At 47.2% G+C, this 23,426-nt stretch overlaps 1 protein-coding gene across 1 annotated transcript; it reads right to left on the bottom strand.

Moving 5' to 3' along the window:
- Positions 1-5,320: 5,320 nt before the first annotated feature.
- On the bottom strand, positions 5,321-18,306 carry LOC144148997 (iris-like). The gene is made up of 2 exons (XM_077680521.1): positions 18,155-18,306; positions 5,321-6,572 (listed from the first exon to the last, which is right to left on the bottom strand). The coding sequence occupies exons 1-2, from the start codon at positions 18,301-18,303 to the stop codon at positions 5,399-5,401; spliced, it is 1,323 nt and encodes a 440-aa protein (XP_077536647.1). The 5' UTR covers positions 18,304-18,306; the 3' UTR covers positions 5,321-5,398.
- Between the last annotated feature and the right edge of the window lie 5,120 nt (positions 18,307-23,426).

Genomic DNA, 23,426 nt, shown 5'->3' with positions numbered 1-23,426 from the left:
GCATTGTGTGCTTCGTGTCTGTGTAACTTGAGCTAATTTCTCTGCCGCTAACAGACAATATATCAGCTAACATCGAAGCTAATGGAACACTTTACTCATCAGCAATTGCGATGGTACATCGGGGTTGAAGATCCGTTTTTCTCTCATGTATATTCTCAAGGAAACTTATGTTGCACCGAAAAAGCAATTGAACTGCACTGTAAAAAAATGGCCAATTTTACGAAGAAAGCTGCTGGTAAAATGTTGCCGGACAGATTTCCCTAATTTAGACAACGGAAATAATTTTAAGAACGGACATTCCGTAGTACGGAAAAACCGTAACAAAACAAACACTAAGTTTCAAAAAGCACGTCTTTCCGTATTTCATAGAACCGTCAGAAAAGAAAAACAAATACTTTAAGGAAGAATCGAACCCGCGACGTTGATCGAATGGGCACGACGCTCGAGACCACTGCACCACCACACGAACGCTGCAGTTGTGCCGAACAACCGGTATACTACATGGATGCCCACCCTGCGTGTGCCATACATCGGTGTTTACTAGCTGGCTTACAGACTTCCTGGCTGATAAAGGGCGATTTCTTAAATAGTGCTTGCGCAGTAAGGTTCCGCGAAGCCCCCACAATAGTTGATCGCCATCAACTCCACTGTTTCGAGAAAGCGCTCTCAAAAATGTGCGTGACTTGCTGCGATTGCGATTTCGCACTTCCATGAGTAGTGCTTGCGGTCCTTTGGTTTTAAGCTTTAGGCTAAATACTTCGTCCGTTAGTGATTCCTTAAGAACTAAATTACCTTCCGCCACTCTGCTCCTGCACCCAAATGACCTTATATTTTCTACAAGTGTGGCTGTCACACACGCAAGTGCAGTTTGCAGGTCCGTGGCAGCGACGTCGCCGGAGCGTCGTAAGGACAAAATACAGCGCTCATGTTGAGCAGTATGGGCCTCATGGTCCTCACTAAGTTTACTACACTTTAGGCACTAACGAAACAGAGCCGCATTCATTAGGCCACGAATGTTGTCGGGGCGCAGTTCTCGCTTCTCGATCGATTCATGACGATCGACACGACAATATATTTCTTGCAGTTAATAATAAACTGATCTGTTCGGCATCATACAGAGGAAACGCCCGTATTTTGCAAAGGAGAAAAAGATTCCGTTTGACGTGTAACGGAGAGAGCATCCGTATACTGAGGGACGGAGCGCACTTCCGTTAACTTACGGGTGTTTTCTTTGTTCTGCATCAAACGGAACATGGCTCGGTTTTATTACGGCCAACTGGTTCGTAATTTTTCTGTAAAATTACGGATTGTTTTTACAATGTTCAACGCAGGTTCAACGAGAGTTCAACGCAGGTTTATCTAAAGATAAATTATTTCTTTTTGTGTTCCGTCTGTTTAGGCAGTCAATACTTTACCACACACTCAACAGGACTAATAACACCGCCCTAGTTATAATCGTTCCCCCCAAAAAAAATAAATTGGACGCGTATCGGCTTCTTTCGTTGGAAATGCCGTCAAAAGACGATAGTCTTTATCGAATTTTTCAAAGTAAATGCCTCCCTTAGCTTTCCCGCTCACCTCTCATGTTGTTCGTCTTGCGTCGCGCTCCTCCGAAGGTAAAGACGCCAAATCATTTTAAATTTATCGCGTTCCACTGCTCCAAACCGGGTGTCTCGATGGCAACGCGGCAGTACGGCGAAGACTCTCGTGAATCGAGGCGCCCTACTTTAACGTTTATAGAACCGCGTTTCCCTACTCCGCGTGCGTTCCAAGCAGAACGTGGAACCTATCTAGTGGAGCCTTTCGTAACTGTTGCCAGTTGATTTCTTTAAATGCTGCCAGAAGCTATAGTGGCGCGGGCGACACCAGGCGACGGCGGAGTGATTTTTTTTTTTCTGGAGTTGAAGAAGTATTTAATTTGGCCAAAGTCAAGCATGTGTGATTTTTTATAAAGGAACACTGCAAACATCACTTCTGTATTAATATGTTGTCTTATATTTGCGTAATGCTTGTTCCTCTTCAACAATGTTGACAGGTATGAACATTTCACCGTACTTAGACGGGTAGATTTAGCTGTGACTATATAAGACTATTGCGCAGGCATTGGTTTAGTTTGGCCGGGTGGCTGAATCGAGTCAGAGACAGACATACGGACAGATAGACAGACCAATATTCCTGGGTTTAAGTAGCCCAAGAAAGGCTATCGTCTTTGAAAAAGCAAACAAAAAGATCGTCAAGCATTTTAGTCCACCTACGTGCTTTGAAGACATGTTTCTAGATGACAGCCCATTCGCTGCTGCCTCGTATTTCCGCCTCTTTCTTCGTTTTAAAGACGATAGTCTTTCTTGGGCTACTTAAACCCAGAAATTTTGGTCTGTCGGTCTGTATGTCTGTCCGTCTGCCTGTCTGCGACTCGATTTAGCCACCCAGCCAATGTAAAACAATGCCTGCGCAATAGGCTTATATAGTCACAGGTAAAGTACCCATCTAAGTCCGGTGTATTGTTCATACTTGTCAATATTGTTGAAGATGAACAAGACTTTACGCATATATAAGACAACAAATTTATGCTGAAATGATATTTGCAGCGTTCCTTTATAAAAATCGTACAAGTTTGATTTTGGCGAGATAAATACTTCATCAACTGAAGAAAAAAAATATCACTCCGCTGTCGCCTGCTGTCGCCCGCGCCATATAGCTTCTGGCGGCATTTCAAGAAATCAAGTGGCAAGAGTTACGAAAGGTTCAAGTAGATAGGTTCCACGTTCTGCTTGGAATGCACGTGGACTAGGGAAACGCGGTTCTATAAACGATGAAGTAGGGCGCCTCGATACATACGTGTCTTTGCCGTACGGCAGCGTTGGCATCGAGACACCCGGTTTGGAGCGCAGGAATGCGGAAAATTTAAAATGATTTAAGCAAATCTTTGGCATGTTTACCTTGGGAGGAGCGCGACGCAAGAGGAACAAAATGAGACGTGAGCGGGAAAGCAAAGAGAGGCATTTATTTGGCAAAAGTCGATAAAGGCTATCGTCTTTTGACGACATTTGCAACGAAAGGAGCAGATATGCGGCCAATTTTTTTTTGTTTCTTTGTCTATTGGCGCTTCGGCGGGCTTCCTTACTCCTATCCCTGTACGCGTGGCTACCGCTTAGTGTTTTCGGCGTACTGCATAAACTTGGCCAGCAAACGCAAAGGCACACTCCACAACTTCCATACAATCGGGGTTATGCGCGGCCCGTGAGCACTTGTCAGGTTGAGGGGTTACGCGCCATGCCGCATTCGGAACATGTACGTTGCCTATTCACAATTGTATAAATTTTGTAACGTGGGCGCATTTCCCCTTAAAACTCCGGATTCCTGGCTAATACCTGAAATCTGCCCGTTCCATGAAAAAAGTAACAACGGCAGCGACGTCGTGTGTTCTACGCTTTTCGCGTGAGGAAATAACACAGTTGGAAGAGCCTACAGCTTTGCGGACACGGGTTCAATTTTTTTTCCCTGATTGTTCACGTGTTTAAATCGAAAACCTATTAACACAAGTAGTATAGGTATTTTAAACATTCTTTCGAAAATTTTAAAAACACGCCCCCCGCCGTCGCGTCGCCGCTGGGTTGCTGACAGAGTGGCTAACGGAACCTCCATGCCCGGCAGAATCAGTGGCAGCGTTCAGTAAACATACCCAGAAAAGGCGCTTCCGTCTTGTGTTGGACGTTGTTTCACCTTTATACCTGAATCAGAGGCATTTCTTCGGCCAAAATATTCGTTTTCGGTTTCCAAAAACGCCAGCGGCAAATTAAAGGACGTGCCCGCGGAGAATCGAAGTGCCGACATCCACAACATGAAGCCAGCATTCTACCTCTCGTCCATCCTCACAGACTTTTCTTATGGACATTTTTACAGAGCACTTCAACCAAACAAAAACACAATAACAGTAAAAACTGCTAGCCAGAACCTTGCTCACAGAAAGCGGTTAAATTTCTTGAGGTCTGTTAGCGTGTCCATCACAGAGAGCATCTCCGGAGGGGCAGGTTGAGCACTCCCCATCCCAACAGACGGCGCCTCCGTGCAAAATAGTGTCATGCTACGCCACAATACATACAGCTGGCTACTTGTAGTGATTAAAAACAGATAACGGTATAAGGTAGCCCGCAATTCACAATTCGTTTTAAGTGCGAATGCACTTCTTAAGCGACCCTGAACCTGCGTCCACCGGCGATGTCCGCGCTCGTGCGAATGCTGACATGGCACATACCCACGTGGGGGATTGGCCAGGAATCTCCTCGTCTTTCTTGGCAACGGGGGGAGATGGGCGCGCGCTGCCTGGCCGCTGACATGACACATACCCACGTGGGGGATTGGCCAGGAATCGGGCGTGAGAAGGGCTAATGCACCCACTTAAAGGAGTACTGACACGAAATGTCAAAGCTGAGATCCGCTCTAGCAATCAAGTACAACGACAACACAAATAGGTGTCTGTGAATAAATGCATCTTTCTTTCTTTGTAGTTGTGTGGGTGTGTACGTGTGATCTCTCTTTCGCGAACATTACCGAACCGCGCAAATTCAACTCGTGCATTCGCACTTTCACATTCTTCCCCTCGGGGAAATGCGGGGAATTTTTTAGCTGGGCACAAGAATTTATAATACCGCTTTTCCTTCAGCATACAGACAAAAGTATACGTTGCTGGGGTAGTGTAGCATTACTTTTGGGAGCACACCTACGGCTCGTAGATATAAAACTTTTGATTTAAAATGGCCTAATAACAACCAGCCAGACCATTTTGTGTTAAGGTTTTTTAAGGAATACCCTATTTATTGGTATAGAGAACATATGTTCGGCAAAAATTGGTTGTCTCTCCGTGTAAGAAAGATGAAGGATTAGTAAACAAGCAGACCGGTTTGTAGCAAGGTTATCGTTGGGTTAAAAATGCACGTACATATACGATAAAAAAGGCCTCTAGAGAGCCCACACTTTGTTATATCTCAAGAAATTCGGTACAGTCACCCTTCCTTGACTCAAGAAAAGTCCTCAGGAAAAGTCAGAATGCGAAGATATCCCGTAACCTGAAATGGAATTTCGTTAAATAAAACACGCATGTAAATTTAACCACGTTAAACCGCGTTATATTTTCAAATTTAGCCCAAATATCGCCCAGCATCCCGCTTTGCGAATTAATCAAGTATGCCATTGCTATCGTAATGTCCTAAGTGATGAGCAGGTTATACCTCAGGAAAAAGACTGACGAATACTTGAATAATAATAGTGCCTCTCCCCGTGCGTGCAGGTGTCTGAAACAGACGCTTGGGCGGGCCAGCAATACAACCCCATTTATTCCTGTCTCACCATTTATCGAAGAAACATAAAAGACCCTGAAACTTAAGTAAAGCCAGAAGGATCAACAAACATTCTCGATCTGTTCCGGTTTGCGCACGGAACCTACAAACAAGACAACGTCTGGCTTGGTGTGCACGACCAACAGCATGAAAGGATGGTCAACGACGAAGTCTACGGGTGGTCCCCTTGCCAGGCCTGTAGTAGGGCAGATCATGGCGGCCGTCGCAGACGCCCCCTCCGTGCCTTCTTCGTCGATCCTTAGAAACGCCTTGTGCACCACGTCCGAAATTTTCGGCTTGGCCTCCGTGAAAATGCCTGAGAGGTCGCAGCTGTCCGAGAAGAGCTCGGTGATTCCCATGGTCGTGAGAACGCTCTTATAGCTTTGACATTGATGCACGACCAACTTGGGCACGCTGAGCTTCACATCGGACAAGTCGTTCAAACCTCCCAGGAGATCGAGTAGTGCGGGCATGGACAGATGGCGTTCCAAGTGGTGGAGTCCCTCGATGTCATCCGGCAGAAGAATGATCATGGAGCTCTTACGACCCCGGTAGGGGAGCTCGATGGCCCTGGCTTTCAGTACGGCACTGTGGGAGACAGCGAAGTCCTGCTTCTGGTACATCATGTCCACCTTGACTTTGTGCTTGGTGCTGAAGTGGAAGTCTTGACGCGATGTGGACCTGGCCAGGAATGGCGACTCCCAGGTGCCCGAGAAGTGCATGGCGCTGACGAGGAGGACACTGGTTGAAGGACTTATGCTGTCGCGTGGGAGAAAATTTTTCATCAGTTGATCGGTCATGATTTTAACCCATTGGTTTATCTCGGCATGGACGCTTTCATAGTTGTTCGCGAAGTCCACTGGTATTATTTCCGAGCCGTAGTGGGTGTTCAGGAACTCCTTGTAGCTTGCCTGTATGACCAGACGCTCGTCGCTGTATATTCGGTTGACAATGTTGATGTCCGGGCTTGCGTCCTGGCTGGTCAGCTTGAGCATGAAGGATGCGAAGAACTGGTGTGTCCGTCCTTCCTTAGCCCTCAGCACTGCATAAAGTTCCTCAGCAGTTTTTGCACGGGCTCCACCGAGGGTCATGGCAAGGGCCGCTGCCAGACTTAGGGGCGAACAAATTACGTTAGAGTGCTTTTTTGTCCTGGCGCGCCTAAGCTGGTCGTAGACGTCCACCGCCAAGTATCCCACAGCGTTGCTCAAGGACTTCGCCATGACCAGCTCGCACAGTCTGTGGAATGGGAAAGTGCTGAATGTCAAAAACACGTAGTATGGACGGAGAAAATTCGGCCTTTCATTACATCGGGTTCCGCGGAGGGGCGAGTAAGGAGAAAAATTTTTTCAAAAACGTTTCTCAAACGCTCTCCTCTTTTACCTGGTTTCAACTTTATATTATGTCAAGTGCCCTCCGTAATTTTCCTGTAGTAACATTGTAAACACAGTTACCACGCTATGACTTTCTCAGAGCAGTCAAAAAGTGTACAATTCGGAAGTTGTAAAATCTGAACAACAACTTACGACTATAAATGCAGTTCCGCGCGACGGATTAGCTAGAACCTTCAATGTAAACTACAAACGGATGATTTGAGGGCTCGAAAACCAAAATCACTAAAAAAGTAAATGCGAAAAGAGTAACACAGTGAAATACAAATCACGCTGTATTGGTACATTCCAAAGAATCAAGTTTGCTTTGTTAGAAAGTCTGCCTCGTTAGAATCACTCTGACAACACTGTTACCTCGTGGGCGGATGTGCGACTCGCTAATGCCTGCAAAAGCAAACGCAAATTAGGGAGGGCCTATAAGCTTTCATGACGAGTTATATGTCCTTCAATTTAACGAATCTTCTTTTTATAGCAGTAAGTAATGGTGGGGTACGCAATGGAATATATGAACGCATATTTAAACACAGAAGGGTCAATGCTTACTGCGTGCACAACGCATATGTAAACACAGAAGGGTCAACGCTTACTGCGTGCACTATGCATGTTATAGGTGTACAGCAGTGCTGCGCTTTTAGGTTGTATTTTACTAAACTGGCCGATTGGCACAGGCGATATTGCCTTACGGGACCTTGTATGGCCAGCATACCCAATGTTTTACAAAATTATTACTGCGAACCATAACAAAAATGAGCCGGGTGCAAATTCGTGTAAAAATGATGTGAGTGTGGACAGTGGGTCCCAAGCCCAAGCCCAGATGGCCCAAGCTGTACTTCGGTGCCATTTAGATGATGGACGGCAAACGAAGCACAGAAGGACGTTTTGTCGTCCGCCGAAACCCTAGTGAGCATACTTTAAAGCCGTTTCAAATACGTCTCCATTATACGTCATCGCTGTCGTCACGAAACGCACGAGTTAACGTAAGCCTTAAAATTTTGGCTTAAATTGGGCAATTTCTCAGTTAATAAAGCACCGTTTCTTCTCGGAAAAGCGCTGGGGGCAATATAAATACCTACCCTTTCGAATAAAACTCGTATTTTACGTCTTCATGGTCCTTTTAAAGGGGCCATGAAGACCAAATACAAGTTTAGTTTATTCGAAAGATCTCGTGTTTTATAGCATCTCCAGCGCTTGTCCGGATACAAACGATGTTTTATTTACTGAGAAATTACCCAATTTCCGTTAAAATTTTTATTTTACCGGAATATCGTGTTTTCATGGTCTGCAATGACATCACGGGAACCGACATCTATAAAGCGGTTTCCTAGCCTTGTTTATCTTTAGTGAACCCAGATGGCGCCACCATACTGTGGGTAGCCGTTTTCTGCGTTTGGTTTGTGTTTGAGCGTATTTGAACCTGGCTTGTTTTTGTTTAGGAGAAAATACTCCTTTTGTGAAGCATAGTAATCGCTCGACAAATATGGTCATGTGAGACACCGTTGCTTGCGTCAATTGGCTAGTGTCGCCCGAGACAACCTCAAAGGCCCGCAGTATTGTGCCGTTAAACCAAGGATAGTGCGCGCAGTACCAACAGCAGTCCGCATCAGTACTTCTATGTTTACGTGTGCTTTCGTAACTTCCACTGTTCGTCATTGTAGCTGCTTTAAAAGAAAGGTGAAGCGGCTTTAGAATTAAAAGAAAAGTTGACTAGCAGCAAGTACACATTGAATAGTTCCGTGTACGAAATATTTCCGCAATGAATGCAATAGAAGCGGCGCAATACGCAAACAAAAGTGGCCCGATGTCCCCCGCCCCCATCTCGCCGCGCGATGCCGGAAGACCGAAGAGCGCGGACTAAAACCGGCTGAAAAACGTCATACCTGGACTTCAGGCCGGATCGGCAGCCTCTGCCATGCTCTTTTCGCCATGTTTCCTTGCGAATGATACTTGTTGTTGGGGTTGATAGCACTTAATTGTACAACTTTTGTGTTCAAAAAGTATGCACGAACGCCAAACGAGGCATACGTTACCATGCCGTATTCCTAAGCAGGATAATGCCACGCCGGGACGTCTGATAACACACGGAAGCGACAACCGAGATGGCTGTGCTTGATGACAGAGACTATACTACACTACGTTATGTACTTTGTAAAACGCTCCAGTGCGTTTTTCTTATTTTCTTCTTCTCTTTTTTTATGCGACGGACGTGAATGTTCAAATTAGATGCTAGATTTAGGAAGGGTGGTGAATACTGCTGTACTTTCGCGCGGGATGTTTCTGTTTCGTTCAGTTCCAGAAACAAAGTCACATTTGTTCAGGAAATACCTGCTTCGTTAAACGCGTTGGTTTTCTTTCCCTATGGGCTTAGAACAGTGTTCAAAAACCCAAGCCTATAATGCTGCGGAGGCCCCAGTATGCTACAATGTTTTCAGAATAAATACAACTCAACCAGTAAGACGCCACTTATCGAAGTGCAGCCAGCGATCGCGGAGGTGCCTTAGCGCCACTGCCCAAAAGGCGCGCGCGCACGCGCGCATGTGGGTCTGTGTATGGGGATGAGTAACGGGACTGGGGTGGGCGACAACGAACAAAGGAAATTCGGAAGCAGAGTCCGCTTGTTGGTTTATGCGTGTACCGGCAACACATGTCTAACATTTACGTTTACAGCGCATGTACGCTATTTTTTCGCGCAGTGCACGTACGTGCTTTTTGCTGGTAGATTGTTTATAAAACGCCGCTTAATCTTCGGCATAAATGGTTTCGTATATAGTAACAAACAGTTCAGGCAGTACCTAATATAAACATAAGGAAAACAAACACCCTATGCCGGTTGCCTAATTCATAAATATTTTTACGGAACCCTCTAGCCGACGCCACAGCCACTGCTTTGGGGTTCTCGGTCGTGTAAAGCAAATTTAAGCTCCAAGATACTTTAACCAACATCACGGGAAGTTATAAAAAAAACTTGCAGTCATGTGCAAAGAATAAACTGCAAGCTAAATTGCCGAAAAGGCAATTGCCTCCGACAACCCACGCGGCCGATGGGTGTCCTCCTTTGACGTCATAAAGGGCGCAACCAATCAGAGGCGTCCAAAGACGAAAAGCGCGCGTCTTTCAAACGGGACCCCGCGTTTTGCAAAATAAATGCTGGTTGGGCTGATGTGGGAAAAAATTTAATGTGATATTCGGATTCAGCGCGCAAGAAAATATATAAACGTGCCTCTAACTCAATTTTTTTGGAAAGCGCTTCACTTCCCTTAAAAAAGAATGCGCCCTAAATGTAACCACGAAAGGCTCATTCGGCAAGCTTATAAGCTCTGCCTGATACTTAGTATGCTTTTGCCGGCTTCTGCCAATTGCAGAGCTGGCTGGTATAACATCATAGGTCCTGTTGCGGGAAATGAGCGGGTGGGTCACATGGCCATTCCCATTTTTCCTAATTATATAGCTTATTTGAGCGAAGTTTACGTTAAAAAGGAGGTCAGTGTGATTCCAACTAAGCAATTTTTTGAATGAATCAAACTTTTGTTTGGTCTTCATGGCCCTCTTAAGGTCCGCGGAACACGCCCGCAGCACTTTTTTCGTCTGCTTTTCGGCCGCGTGCTTCGCGTGGGGCCGTCGGATTACGCGCGTCTAGCAACATATTACGTAGAATAACTAAAGTTTGAAATGGATGGTTTCTACGGGAACTTTGCCGGTACTAGTATAGCCCGTCATACAACCCGGGTAGGAATACCCGCGTTCATATAACCTGGGATCCACTTTATTTCTATTCCCGACCGTGGCAGCCGCTTTTCTGAGGAAGGCAAAAAACTAAAACGCCCGTGTGTACGACCTTTCGGCGCACGTTAAACATCCCCAGGTAGTCAAAATAAATCCGGAGCCCTCTACTACGTCGCGCTCATCGCCTGTGAAGCTTCGGTGCGTTAAATCAATCAATCAATCAATCAATCAATCAATCAATCAATCAATCAATCAATCAATCAATCAATCAATCAATCAATCAATCAATCAATCAATCAATCAATCAATCAATCAATTAATAAATCAATCAATCAATCAACCAATCAATCAATCAATCAATCAATCAATCAATCAATCAATCAATCAATCAATCAATCAATCAATCAATCAATCTAGTCTATTTCCATCCGATTTACTTAATTTCCCCCCACTGATTTTTAATATCTCAACCGTAAGCTAAACCTTCGTGGCATGTGCGCTGCCACATTTAAAATCTAGTAATGGGTTTGTTGTAAAACGAGCTGAGACGGAGATGATAACATAAAAAAACGCAGTAAAGCGCCCATGAACATTTCTTCTAATGTTACTATGAGCGACTTAGGAAACCTTCATTTATCAGAAGTTGATTTTACTGCACGTTACAAACGTTCCGCCGAGGTGTCTTTTCAGCGGAATGCTCGAAGTAGAATCGATTGTTTAAGAGCGGCAGCTAGTGGGCAAAAAAACAAATGTGAGCTCCACACGTCATTGCTGAAACACTTTTGACTACCGACTTGAAAAATTTGTAAGCATTCAATAACTAAAAATAGACACTCCATCCTGCAGCCTGCCGGAAATCTCCATGGCCACGACCGCGTACAGTATCACCTCGTTAACTCTAAGTAGTAAAAAGAGGGAAATATTTTGAGATAAGAGGATTTCGAGATAAGGAAAATTGCGCGAATTGCCATAGAATATCGAGTTCTTTGCAAAAAAGGCGATTCTGCTCACGAGCTCTTCAACAGCAACTTCCAATCTCGCTTTTCATAATGGTTTGAAAGAGGAAAAAAAAAACATGACACGTTGAGCAGCTGGGCTTTGCGGCACTGCAATCCTACTTGGCAGAACAGAACTGCGCAATGCTGGTCTGCTTTTCGGTTCCACGCGGGCCTAGTAAGGAGTCCTCCAGCTACTTAAAGGGGCCCTGAAAGGCGTTTTGAGCACACTAAATGAACTAGCGCAATCGTTAGATTGGGTCGTCAACGTCATCTGTGCCAAGTATTACTCTTTTACGCGCAGCGGAAAGCTCACACTTTTGTTGCAAAGTTTGTCGCTTTTTTCTCACCCTTTCCTTCGTGTTTTTGGACGCCGCCATCTTCACATGTCTACATCATCGATTCCCAGATGTTCGTCATGAGCTAGACATCCTGCTATTGGGCGGCTTTTTCACGCACTTCCGGCAAAGACATGAGTCGTCTGCTCAGCGTCGGCTCGCCGGCTGATCTGCCGGCGGAGTGCCGGAGTGCTTGGACATTTTACGACAAACGAAATAAGTAAAAACAAACGTTTAACCGTTTGTATTAAATGGAGCACGGCCATAACACGACATGGATATTCCCTTACCTGAGTACGTTCCGTAAAGAAAGCGTTGAAGCCCCGTGGCACTTCTTTCGTGCAATCGCAGAGAACGCCCTGAGCCGAAGGCCCGGGTTTGACACATACATTTTATTCTACTTCAAAACAATCCAGTGATGGGTTTCGAACGAACACAACGTCACAACATGCGTTGCAAGTCTGAACCGCGATTGAAAGACGATGGATTGCCTCCTCCTGCCCGTCGTAAATTCGGCACTCACCTCGCGCGCGGTTTGCTGGGACGAACAGCAAGTCACTTAACTCCGGCGCACAAGCCGAGTTGGCTTTTAGCCACGCACACTGCACATACCCCATGCGAAGTTGAGTCGTACGTCGCTCGAGAAAGATAATCCAGACCATGGGAAGCACTATCCACCCGCAGAAGCACAACGTCGCATTGCATCGCCAAACAAAGACGTCCACAACACACACACACCATCGCCTCCTGTAATGTCAAACGCATCTCGCACTTCCCAATGAGAGTGAGTGGTACGCCTGCAGTGCCCACATCTCGCGAGGTGGGGCCCCAAGCTGAACCGTGATCAGGCAGCCGTAACTGATTTCTGAAGCGGTTTGTGCCTTGTTGCCAAGGCAACCGATGTTTGAGATCGAGATTGTCAAAGAAATGGCGCTCGCTCCAGCGCTAGAAAGTTCAGAGCCGCGCCTGAGCATGTTTTGCCAACGTTGCCGCTCTCCACCACGCGTCGCCCCAAGCTGAACTGGTCACATGATTGAAGGGTTTTGTGCACGGGTTCTGTATCGATTTAAAATATCTTTTTCACATGCCGCCGGCAGGAATTACGACCACCGCAAAATAAGACCCGGCACTAGCGGGGCCACATCTGATACGGCACTTTCAAATGCATAGCATTTTAGTAACTCACAATGTCACGCGGCGTTGGCAGCGTTGGCGTGCCTTGTCGTAGTCCGCATGCGCGCCTTGTCGTAGTCCGCAGCCAGGCCACTACACTATGAAAGAAATAACAGTTTCCGGCGCCCGGTTTCGAGCCCATGACGCCGCGGGCGGAACGCGAGGTGCCCGGCGCACTACCGACCGAGCCACGAAACCGACACAGATTTCGATGCACCGAACGCGCCTTATATCCTTCACTCATTTCTCGTTTGTTTCGAAAGCGCCACAAGTTGTCCCGCGCCTCCAAAAGATGGCGACACGGGTCCCGCGATCGAGAGATACGACTTGCCGGCGCACTTCCTCGGAAATGCTGTGCATTTGATCGTGCCCCTCGCGAGGGGGATGTCTTTTTATATAGTGTAGGGGGCGCGATGCGGACGCGGACTACGGACGCCAACGCGGGTGACATCGTGAGTTACTGAAATGCTCTGCATTTAAAAGACATTTTAAACCGATACAGAACCCGTGCACAATACGCCAGTTCAGCTTGGGGCGACGCGTGGTGGAGAGCGGCAACGTTGGCAAAACATGCTCTGCCGCTGCTCTGAGCTTTTGGGTAAACAGTGTCGGTGCATCAAAGGGAACGAGCGCAGGATTTTCCCCGTACGGCTGCGAGTTCGCCGCCGATAAAGAGTCACGTGCCACCGATAGCAACTGCACCAACGAACACCGCGAAGGGCAAGGCCAGGCCGCCGCACACATGCGGCCAGATTTTTCTTTCGCTTTTCCAGCCTTGAGCGGAGTGCAGGATTCATGGTGTCAACAAAGCTTGCCCGTAGCAGACGACAGTCTGAGCAGCGCAATAGCGGAAGTACGTCACCGCTGCGGAGCGCAGCATCATGGGAGGCAAGGCTGGCGCGCCGTCAACAGCGGAGAGTAAGTCGAAAGGAGGAGGAAACGCGGAGCGACGATAATGCGCGGTTTTTGATTTACGATTTCTCAGCTAATACTCATCGCTTTAACAAAATTCTTGCGGGAGGAGATTGCAAATACATTGCTTTATTTGGGTACATGTACATCCATGCATCGGCGGAAGGTATTTCAGGACCCCTTTAACGCATGCATGAGCCCATCTTCCCCGCCCCTGCCCTCAACCTTATTTCGCAGCAAGCGCACCAATTCCACGATCGGCAGATGTTCGCCCCTCTTGAGGAGGTTCGTCGTCGTCGCCCTTGTCTTCGCCGTCCCCATTTTGTGGCCATTTTAACGACTGCGGCGTCCGTAAGTTCTGCTGTCACGGGCACATTATGCTCGCATAGCGCGTACTCTAGAAAGGTCACGTCGCTTTCGATGGCACCATTGTGGGTAACCTTTGTGGGTAACCTTTATCACTCTTGGAAGAGTTCCTCACATTCTCCTCCTCAAAATCGACGAAATTTTGGTTCCACTCTCAGTCAAGATTGCGATATCCGCAGTTTGGACCAAAAATACTTCAAAATAAAGGGCAAGAAAAACATGAGACGTATAGGAAATGGTTCGGTGCCACGGAATATTTCAGCTTAGCCGATTTTTCGGTATATGCGAGTTCGAGTTAACAAGGTAATACTGTATATTCACCAGGACCGGCCAGGAAAAAGTCTATGCTCGACTTTAGGTGGTCAAGGTACCACCTTCGATTTTTCTGCAAAGTCTATGGGTTCAAATCCCAATTCTTCAAAAGTTTCTAAAGGGTAGCTTATAAAGGTTCTCCCGAAGTTTATTATACTTCTAGGCCTTATTTTTCTTTGCTGGAATGGTGCACTCAGTTTTAGGTCGCCATCGGCAAAGCGCAGATGAAGCTCTCCTGTGCAATTCGGGAACTCGATTTTCAGTGTAATTAGTTAACTTGTATATACCCCGTAGTTTATGCTTTGTATAAGTTTATTTATAGAGCAAGACCATATTAGCAATTTAAGGTTCCAAGTATATTATGGCCATTATTTGGTGAAGCTGGGGATGAGGTGGTGCCTTTTAAGTTGCAAGAAACACATTGTGCATAAAAATACTATTAATATTTCCCAAAATAACTATGTCTTGGGTATAGCCATTTAGGTAGGATTCCAAGACACCATGCGTAAAGAATCAGCCCAACTCAATAATAGAAATACAAAGGTTATCCACAGGATGGAATTAAATACGAAATATTAGAAAGTGTTAGGATGACGCATGGAGCTCTACACAAAGCGTTAGCCGAGGCGCTTTTTTTGCGTCGTTCGCACTACGCATGCGCCGTACGCAAAGCCCGTTCTGAATTTGGCGGAGAAACGATGAGCGGGCGCTAGGGAGTTTTAGTACAGCCAGTACAGCGTTTGTTGCCTTTGCTTACGCTGAACGCTAAATTTTTGTGGCACGCTACGTAAACACCGCAAGGAAAGTTTCAGTAGGGCGTTTCATCAGTTTTGCTTAGCGACACACTAATGCCTATGGCGCCATCTATGGAATGTATTGCGAAATGACTCGCCGGCTGCCAGCGGAGTGCCGAAGTGCCTAGGCACTTTACGACCAGCCAAACAAGTACAAATAAACCATTTCCCGTTAGCATTGAATGTAGCACGTCCATCACATATGAATATTCTCTTAACTGAGTATGCTAAATAAAGAAAACGTTGAAGCCCTGTGGCACTTCTTTCGTGCAATCGCAGAGAACGCCCTGAACCAAATGCCTGGGTTTGACGCATGCATTTTATTCAACTTCAAATCAAGCCAAAGATGGATTTCGAACGAACACAACGTCACGACGGGTCTTGCAAGTATGCACCGCAATTGACAGGCAATCGCTGGCCTTCACCTGCCCGTCGTAAATTTGGCACTCACCTCTCGCGGTTTGGGGGATCGAATACCACGTCACTTAACTCTGGCGCGCAAGCAAAGAAGGCTTTTAGCCACGCACACTGTACATAGCCGATGTGAGGATGAGTCGTACGTCGCTCGAGAAAGCTAACCACGGGCATGGGAAGCACTATCCACCCGTAGAAGCAGAACGTCGCATTTCATAAGCGAACGCGTACGCAACACACACTAGCTTCGGCTGCTGGCCTGGCTATAAAGCTGCGTTCGGACAGCCAGCCCTGTCGCGACGATGCAGAGCTGCGTGAGGGCGACGTGCTAACTACGCGACGTATTTAATAACTTGAGAGCAGAGAACTAGGTCCATCGGAAGCAAATTGCTGTCCACAGAAGAAACAGAACCGTGAATGGTTGTCGCGCTACTTGCCGCCATGTTGGAAGCGCAAGCGGCCTTACGTACGCACGCTATTTTGCAGCAAAAACGTCCGCTCGTCTTTCATCGGCTAAACGCAGAACCGGCTTAGCGTACGGCGCATTCACAGTAGGAACGGTGCAACGAAAGAGCGTTCGCGAACTGTTCGTGTACAGCTGATACGTTAGTCAAAAACTCTCGGCTATTTCAGCAAAACAGCGTCCGTACGCGAGGCTGCTTGCGTTCCAACACGGCGGCAAGTAACGCGACAACCATCCACGGTTCCGCCCTTCCATGGACCGTAATTTGCTTCCGATGGACCAAGTTTACTGCTCCTGTGTTTTTAAATACGTCGATTAATTGGAACGTCACCCTCGCGCAGCTCTAGATCGTCGTTACATCGCTGACTGCCCGCACGAAGCTTCATTGCCAGGCCAGCGACAGAAGCTCCGTGTGTGTATTGCACGAGCAACTATACTAAAGTTGGTCGTGGTGTATTGTGGACGGGTTCGCTTCGCGATGAAATGGGACGTTGTGTTTTTGTGGGCGGACAGTCCCTCCTATGCTCGGGACTATCTTTCCCGAACGACGTGCGACTGAACCAGGCATCGAGTATGCCCAGCGTGTGTGGATAAAAGCCTTCTCGGCTAGCGCGCCAGAGTGAACTGACCTGCTGTTCGTCGCCCAAACCGCGAGAGGTGAGTGCCGAATTTACGACAGGCAGGACGAGGCAACCGATCGCCTGTTAATCGCCGCTCACACTTGTAACGCCTGTCGTGACGTTATGTCCGTTAAAAATGGATATCTGTAATGTTTTGAAGTGTAATAAAATGTATGCCTCAAACGCGGACATTCGTTTCAGGGCATTTGGTGCGATTGCACGAAAGAAGTGCCACAAGGCTTCTACGCTTTCTTTACGGAGCGTACTCAGGTGTGAGAATATTCATACCATATTATGGACGTGTTGCATTTAATACTAACGTGTAAGCGTTTGTTTGCGCTTGTTTGGGCAGTCGTAAAATGTTCAGGCCTTCCGGCACTCCGCTGGAAGATCAGCCGGCGAGTCATTTCGGAAAACATTCGACCCATGGCGCCTTAAGCATTAGCGTGTCGCTACGAAAAACTGGTGAGACGCTCTACTAAAAAATTAAAGCCGTCCCACTCAATGTGAAACCTGTCGGAAGTGCACAGCAGTGATTCGCCATAATGGGCTGTACCGCCGTTATCCACTTACTGCTACCAGCCCATGCAAATCAAATTTCCCGCCTTCAGAATGCTCGCGCGCCGCCTGCCTGAAATCGAGCCAGTAGGATTTCACTTCTCTTTGTGTTTTTCGCCCCACACGTGCCAGCGTTGCACTGCCACATTTAGCGTTTACTATCGTAAACACCAACCCACTATGGGAACGCGGGCGCTGCCGGTTAAGTACGTTATATTTTTCCTCAAATGTACTATAATTTTCTTTACGCCAAACAAGGGGAAGATGTATGACAAGCGCCAGCGTTTCACGAGTTTCGAACGCTTATGACTATATAAACCGCTTGGCTTTCGAAGTCTCTGGGTTACGCCGCGAACAACAGCGTTACCCCGGGACGCCGCCTTGGTGCTTTATATACTTGGGTCGAGCGAGCGAGCTCGGACGACAATGCGGGCGTCTAAAGTGCTCTGCACTTAAAACTCAGCTCGCGGTGTTTACGTAGCGTGACGCACAAATTTACAGTTTTTCGTACACAATGGCAACACATGTTGTGCTAACATTCCCTATTGCCAAGAGTCACTTATACAGCTCCGTGATATGCGCTAAAGACGAGCCCCAGCGCCCCCCCAGAACATATTTAGAAGCCTTCCAACGCCCTTCAACCCAAAAGGTGACTGTTGAAAATCGTCTTCGTGCGCATTCCAGAAAAGGATGTCATCGGAAAGCGAGTGAGCTTGGGATCATGGGTCTGACGAAAAGCAACTCGTTACACGCCTAAGTACTCACGCTTGAACGGCTGGTTGGATAGGTTGGTTGGTTAGGGCGTCCTGTCGCAAGCGCTGTCTCCCACTTCGTTTTCTTCGCAACTGCACGAGCGCATGCGCCCGCCTTTTCGATGCCGCTGCGGCTGAAAACCAACGGCAGTGGCGAAGCATAATCTGAGGAAGAGTGTAACAAATCCAACTCTCCAAGCTGCTTTTAGTAATTGTAACTGGCAAATGCACCAAGGCTCTTAAAAATGAAATGTTCATCCGAGAATCAGTTAGCATTTTTAAAAGCACAGCTGTTTCAGCCTTGGTTGCGACGTCAATGAACAGAAAAATACCAAGAAATAGCCGAGTGCACGTGAGCGCGCGTCTCGTGATCTTCCTTGTGGCATTTCAACTTTTGTTTCTTTTAGAAACTTTGAGGTATTTTTTTTTCCGCTGTATGAAATCTTTTTACTGTATTATTGTTTGTTTATGAAAACTGAGAACTGTCTTTTTTTTGTTCTTTCTTGCTGTGAATTCTTGAATTCTACTCATTGTTTCCTGAAATCCGAGAGCTGATGTGTATGTTTTTTCCTAGTGGAATTGTCATTGTAATTATTGTCTTTCTGTAAACTGAAAGCTGATTTTCTATGTGTTAGTTGTGTGCATTATTTTGTTAATTTTTATTGTCACAAAGTACGTGCCATTTCCCGCAGAGTCACGCCAACACGTGGGGGGGGGGGGGGGGGGACGTCACCTTGTCAGGCTTTTTTTTTTTTTTTTTCCTGTAGCCTTTTTGACCGTCCCCCTCGACAACTGTATAGCCAGTCTTGTACATGTTGTCGCAATAAACTTTCAACTTTCAACTTTCAACTTTCATCGGGGCCACCCAGATGGCGGATTGGTCAGGAATCGGGCGTAACCGCAACGCAAAACTGTAAATAAAAAACTCACCCATTTCGACAAACAAATAGCTTATAACTACAAACAAGAATTGGTTGCATATCAATGAACAGACACGCGCGCGTCACCTGTCGTTTGCTCTTGAAGCCACATGCCGCACTAATAATGCAGAGACTTCGCTAGTTGGTACCGCTGCCAAGCCGATCCCTGTGTGTAAAATGCGGCTGGCTCGGCTTGCTTAGCTACGTGGATTTCTTCAGTGTAGATTTTCTCCTTGCAGCTTCGCTTTAAAAGAAGCTCCTTCAACAAGAAAAAAAGGTCTTTCGTGTGACATTCGGCGTCGGCAGAACACTCCCTACGCTGTGCCGCGCCGATGGGGCACAGGGTAACCAATCAAGGTCCGGGCGCCCCAAAAACCCACCACGCTGCCAAGCGACAATGTAACCAGTCATGAAGAGCCGAGCACCCCGAAGGGGTGCGCAAAAGTGTGCTTTTGAGCAAACAGTGTCGCCGACAAAGCGACCACGCCTACTTAGTCATGGAAAACTTCCAGCGTCACTTCCGACGATCCCTGGCAGGCATGAAACACCAGTTCCAGCGAGAAGTCTTGGACCTAGAGGTCGGGCTCAGCAGAAGTTAATCTCCCAAACAAAATAAGAAGAAGAACGAGTAGTAGTGCAGGCCTTCAACGGCGGGGGAGCACCAGACGAAGCCTTTGCGGCGGCGGACGTTGAAGTGTACCAGGACTGAAGAGGGCAGTATGCGCCTCGAGCTTCGCGAATGCTACGCCGCCTGTCGCCGCTTCCCCACGGCGCTTACGAGTGCAGCGCTGCGTGGCTCATTAGGGCTCATGCAATGTTGTGGTTCTTTCTAGCTCATTTTTGCCGCGCCCTAAACAACTTGTTATGGTAATGTCGGCAAGCAAATGGTACGTTCACGGCACTTCAAAAAACAGCTGCGTCTTGGTAGAGTGCTCGAACGCCAACAAGAGCTATCCGGGGAGTCGGTTCGGCGGGCTTCTAGGCCGCTCTTACGGGCGTCGGAGACGGCAACAGCTTATTATCGCGATCACTTACTAATACGCCAGGCACATGTGAAATCTGTTGTCGCTTCAGTTAGACCTCCTATTGGCACAGTGCGAGGTTGGTTTCGTTCGGCAGCGCGGACAACCAATTCGGCATTGTTTTGATATATATACGCTGTAGAAAAGTATGTTTCGGGGATGTGATTACCGAATCCCTGACAATAACTTCTGCCTTTTATTGGAATATAAGCCACGCGAAAATATTAAGAATATTCCATGGCTGCACTTCGTTAAATATGTGACCACTCACGCCTTATAGCAAGGCCCAAGTAAAGTTGATGAAACCACGGACGAATAAATGGTCTGCCAAGTACGGAAGACACAGAATAGCCCCTACGGCAAAGGAAAAGCCCACAGCAGCTTCAGAAATGCTATAGGGTCTAAACCTAAACCAGGTAGGACTCACCAGATCAACTACATGAGAAATGCATTGCTATTTCACAAGAAATGAGGAGTGGGGGGAGAGATAGGTGAACGCTTAACAATTGTTCTGTACAAATGCGGAGCGAAATCAACGAATGAAAGCTTTAGTAAGCACACATAACCTGTGCGTTCATTTTCCTTTTGTTTATCAACTTAAACGAACAGCTGATCGCTCAGCGGACGCAGTTTTTTTTAGATATACGGGGTAGGAAGTTCACAAGCGGGAAAAGGTGTAGTTGGAAGAGTGTGGGGTCTCGCAAGGCCCTCTTATTTCAGTTAGTGCTAGATTCTGCAGGCTGCCTTAGGATATGACGATGTTTCGATGAAACATTTAGTCGCGGACGCGGATTACTCTGTAAACCCGTTTCCGCGCTGCTCGTGGAGGAGATATGTAGCAGATGAATAGTTGCGACCGCTCACCTCGCGACGAGACGACCGAGCATAAAATCTTTTGTTGAGTGCTGTTTCCCAAGTATAATTTTGCATTATCCGTCGTACTTCGTGCGTAGAATGTTTGTGAAATTTATGCCACATTACATTGTCCAAGGTAGCGATGAATATGTGAGACAAGTGTAACTGGCGTGCTGTCAGGCGTGAGTGCTCCTCCAGATTATGCAATCACACAAACCAGATTTACATCGCAGTGTATGGCCGTAGCATGACCAGCCGAGGAAACCCTGCTCACAGAGACACTGTTAGCGAATTTCAGGACAGTGTAATCACAATCAGCTCCATTGATGTGCTTGTTCATGGTGTTTATGCAGACCTAGTGGACCACACTATTATCGCGCCAGAAATGTTTGCACACACGTAAATACACCACTTTTTCGAACGGAGCGACTGCTCCCCATCAATATGTCTTTCCAACGCATACAAGCTGTAAATCTCAGCCGCGAACGCGCCGCAAAACCAGCGGCGGCAGCGAGGAGCGGGCCGGAGATTCCCGCGGCTGCTTTTGTAACGGGCCGCTAGGGGGATTTCAGTGGCGCCCCTACAGACAACGCTCGAGGCGTATACAAATAAAGCACTCATATACGCCACTTTGCGCTTGGTTTGGTCTTTAACCCGCCGTGGTCACTCAGTGGCTAAGGCGTTGTGCTGCTGAACACGAGGACGCGGGTTCGATTCCCCGCCGCGGCGGCTGCTTTTCTGTTGTAGGCGAATAGCAAAAGTGCCCATGTGTACGGCATTTCGGCGCACGTTAAAAATTCCCAGGAGGTAAAAATTAATCCGGAGCCTTCCGCAACGGCGCGCCTCATCGCCTGCGTTGCGTCGGCGCGTTAAAGCACACAATCAATCAATTTCGTCTTCAGCTTCCTACTGCCGTATATATACGCAGAATATATGGATCGCAGTGACTTACATGGCGATTGTCGTGTTTAAGTTAGTGAAGCGAACACAGCTCGGATATGAAGTTAGGCTTGCAACGTTGTGCAACCTGCATAGATTTTTTACAAAAAAACAGAAAACTCGGCATTTTTACGTAACAATATGTTTATTTATTTTAGGTTGTACCTCCCCATTTGCGTCACGGTGCAATAACGAACACTAGAATGCAAATAAAGATGATCCCCAAAATGTCCCTTTCCTACAAGCACGAAGACCAAACAAAATACGCTCGATATATGTCTGTATTACCTAATTCCTGCACATATCTCCTCACGTAACTACCATTGTCCTCGAAAGGTGACGGCCTCCTCTTGTTCCTGAATGTAATTGTCTTTCTTATCTCCTCCGGTCTTCCTAACACTTGTACGCTCCCGTTTACGTACAGGCGTTTCCTAGTAAGCACCGCCAAGCGACGCATGGTGCCATCTATAAGGGCATGTTTGCAGCTATATGCACGCGCTTGTGGCCCTCAATTTAACCGCGCCGAACCGCTTGCTCTCGTAGTGTAGTGGTTCCGCTCCTGCAAAGCAAACATCCTAACCACGGTGCCAATCCCGTTCCGGTTTCTTTCTTTTTCATTTCTAAGGGTTTGTGATATTTGAGTATTAAAGGGGCCCTGAAAGGCGTTTTGAGCACACTAAATTGACTAGCGCAATCGTTAGATTGGGTCGTCAACATCATCTGTGCCAAGTATTACTCTTTTACGCGCAGCGGAAAGCTCACACTTTTGTTGCAAAGTTTGTCGCTTTTTTCTCACCCTTTCCTTCGTGTTTTTGGAGGCCGCCATCTTCACATGTCTACATCATCGATTCCCAGATGTTCGTCATGAGCTAGACATCCTGCTATTGGGCGGCTTTTTCACGCACTTCCGGCAAAGAGATGAGTCGTCTGCTCAGCGTCGGCTCGCCGGCTGATCTGCCAGCGGAGTGCCGGAGTGCTTGGACATTTTACGACAAACGAAACAAGTGTAAACAAACGCTTAACCGTTTGTATTAAATGAAACAGGGCCATAACACGACATGAATATTATCTTACTTGAGTACGTTCCATAAAGAAAGCGTTGAAGCCCCGTGGCACTTCTTTCTTGCAATCGCAGAGAACGCCCTGAGCCGAATGCCCGGGTTTGACGCATACATTTTATTCAACTTCCAAACAATCCAGAGATGCGTTTCGAGCGAACACAACGTCACAACATGCGTTGCAAGTCCGAACCGCGATTGACAGACGATGGGTTGCCTCCTCCTGCCCCTCGTAAATTCGGCACTCACCTCGCGCGCGGTTTGCGGGGACGAACAGCAAGTCACTTAACTCTGGCGCACAAACCGAGATGGCTTTTAGCCACGCACACTGCACATACCCCATGCGAGGTTGAGTCGTACGCCGCTTGAGAAAGATAATCCAGACCATGGGAAGCACTATCCACCCGCAGAAGCACAACGTCGCATTTCATCGCGAAACAAAGGCGTCCACAACACACACACCATCGCCTCCTGTAATGCCAAACGCATCT

The sequence above is a fragment of the Haemaphysalis longicornis genome, unplaced genomic scaffold, assembly GCF_048455015.1.
Source record: "Haemaphysalis longicornis isolate Haplotype H1 unplaced genomic scaffold, Haemaphysalis longicornis Haplotype H1 scaffold_8, whole genome shotgun sequence".
NCBI classification, from domain to species: domain Eukaryota; kingdom Metazoa; phylum Arthropoda; class Arachnida; order Ixodida; family Ixodidae; genus Haemaphysalis; species Haemaphysalis longicornis.
This window is presented reverse-complemented; position numbering and strand designations above follow the sequence as displayed.

Excerpts from the sequence above, each read along its gene's own strand:
- LOC144148997 (XM_077680521.1), bottom strand. The coding sequence starts at position 18,303 with ATGCTTCGCCACTGCCGTTGGTTTTCAGCCGCAGCGGCATCGAAAAGG. Across the intron at positions 6,573-18,154 it reads ATCCAACCAGCCGTTCAAGC|ACTGTGCGAGCTGGTCATGG; the intron begins GTGAGTACTTAG and ends CCCATTCCACAG.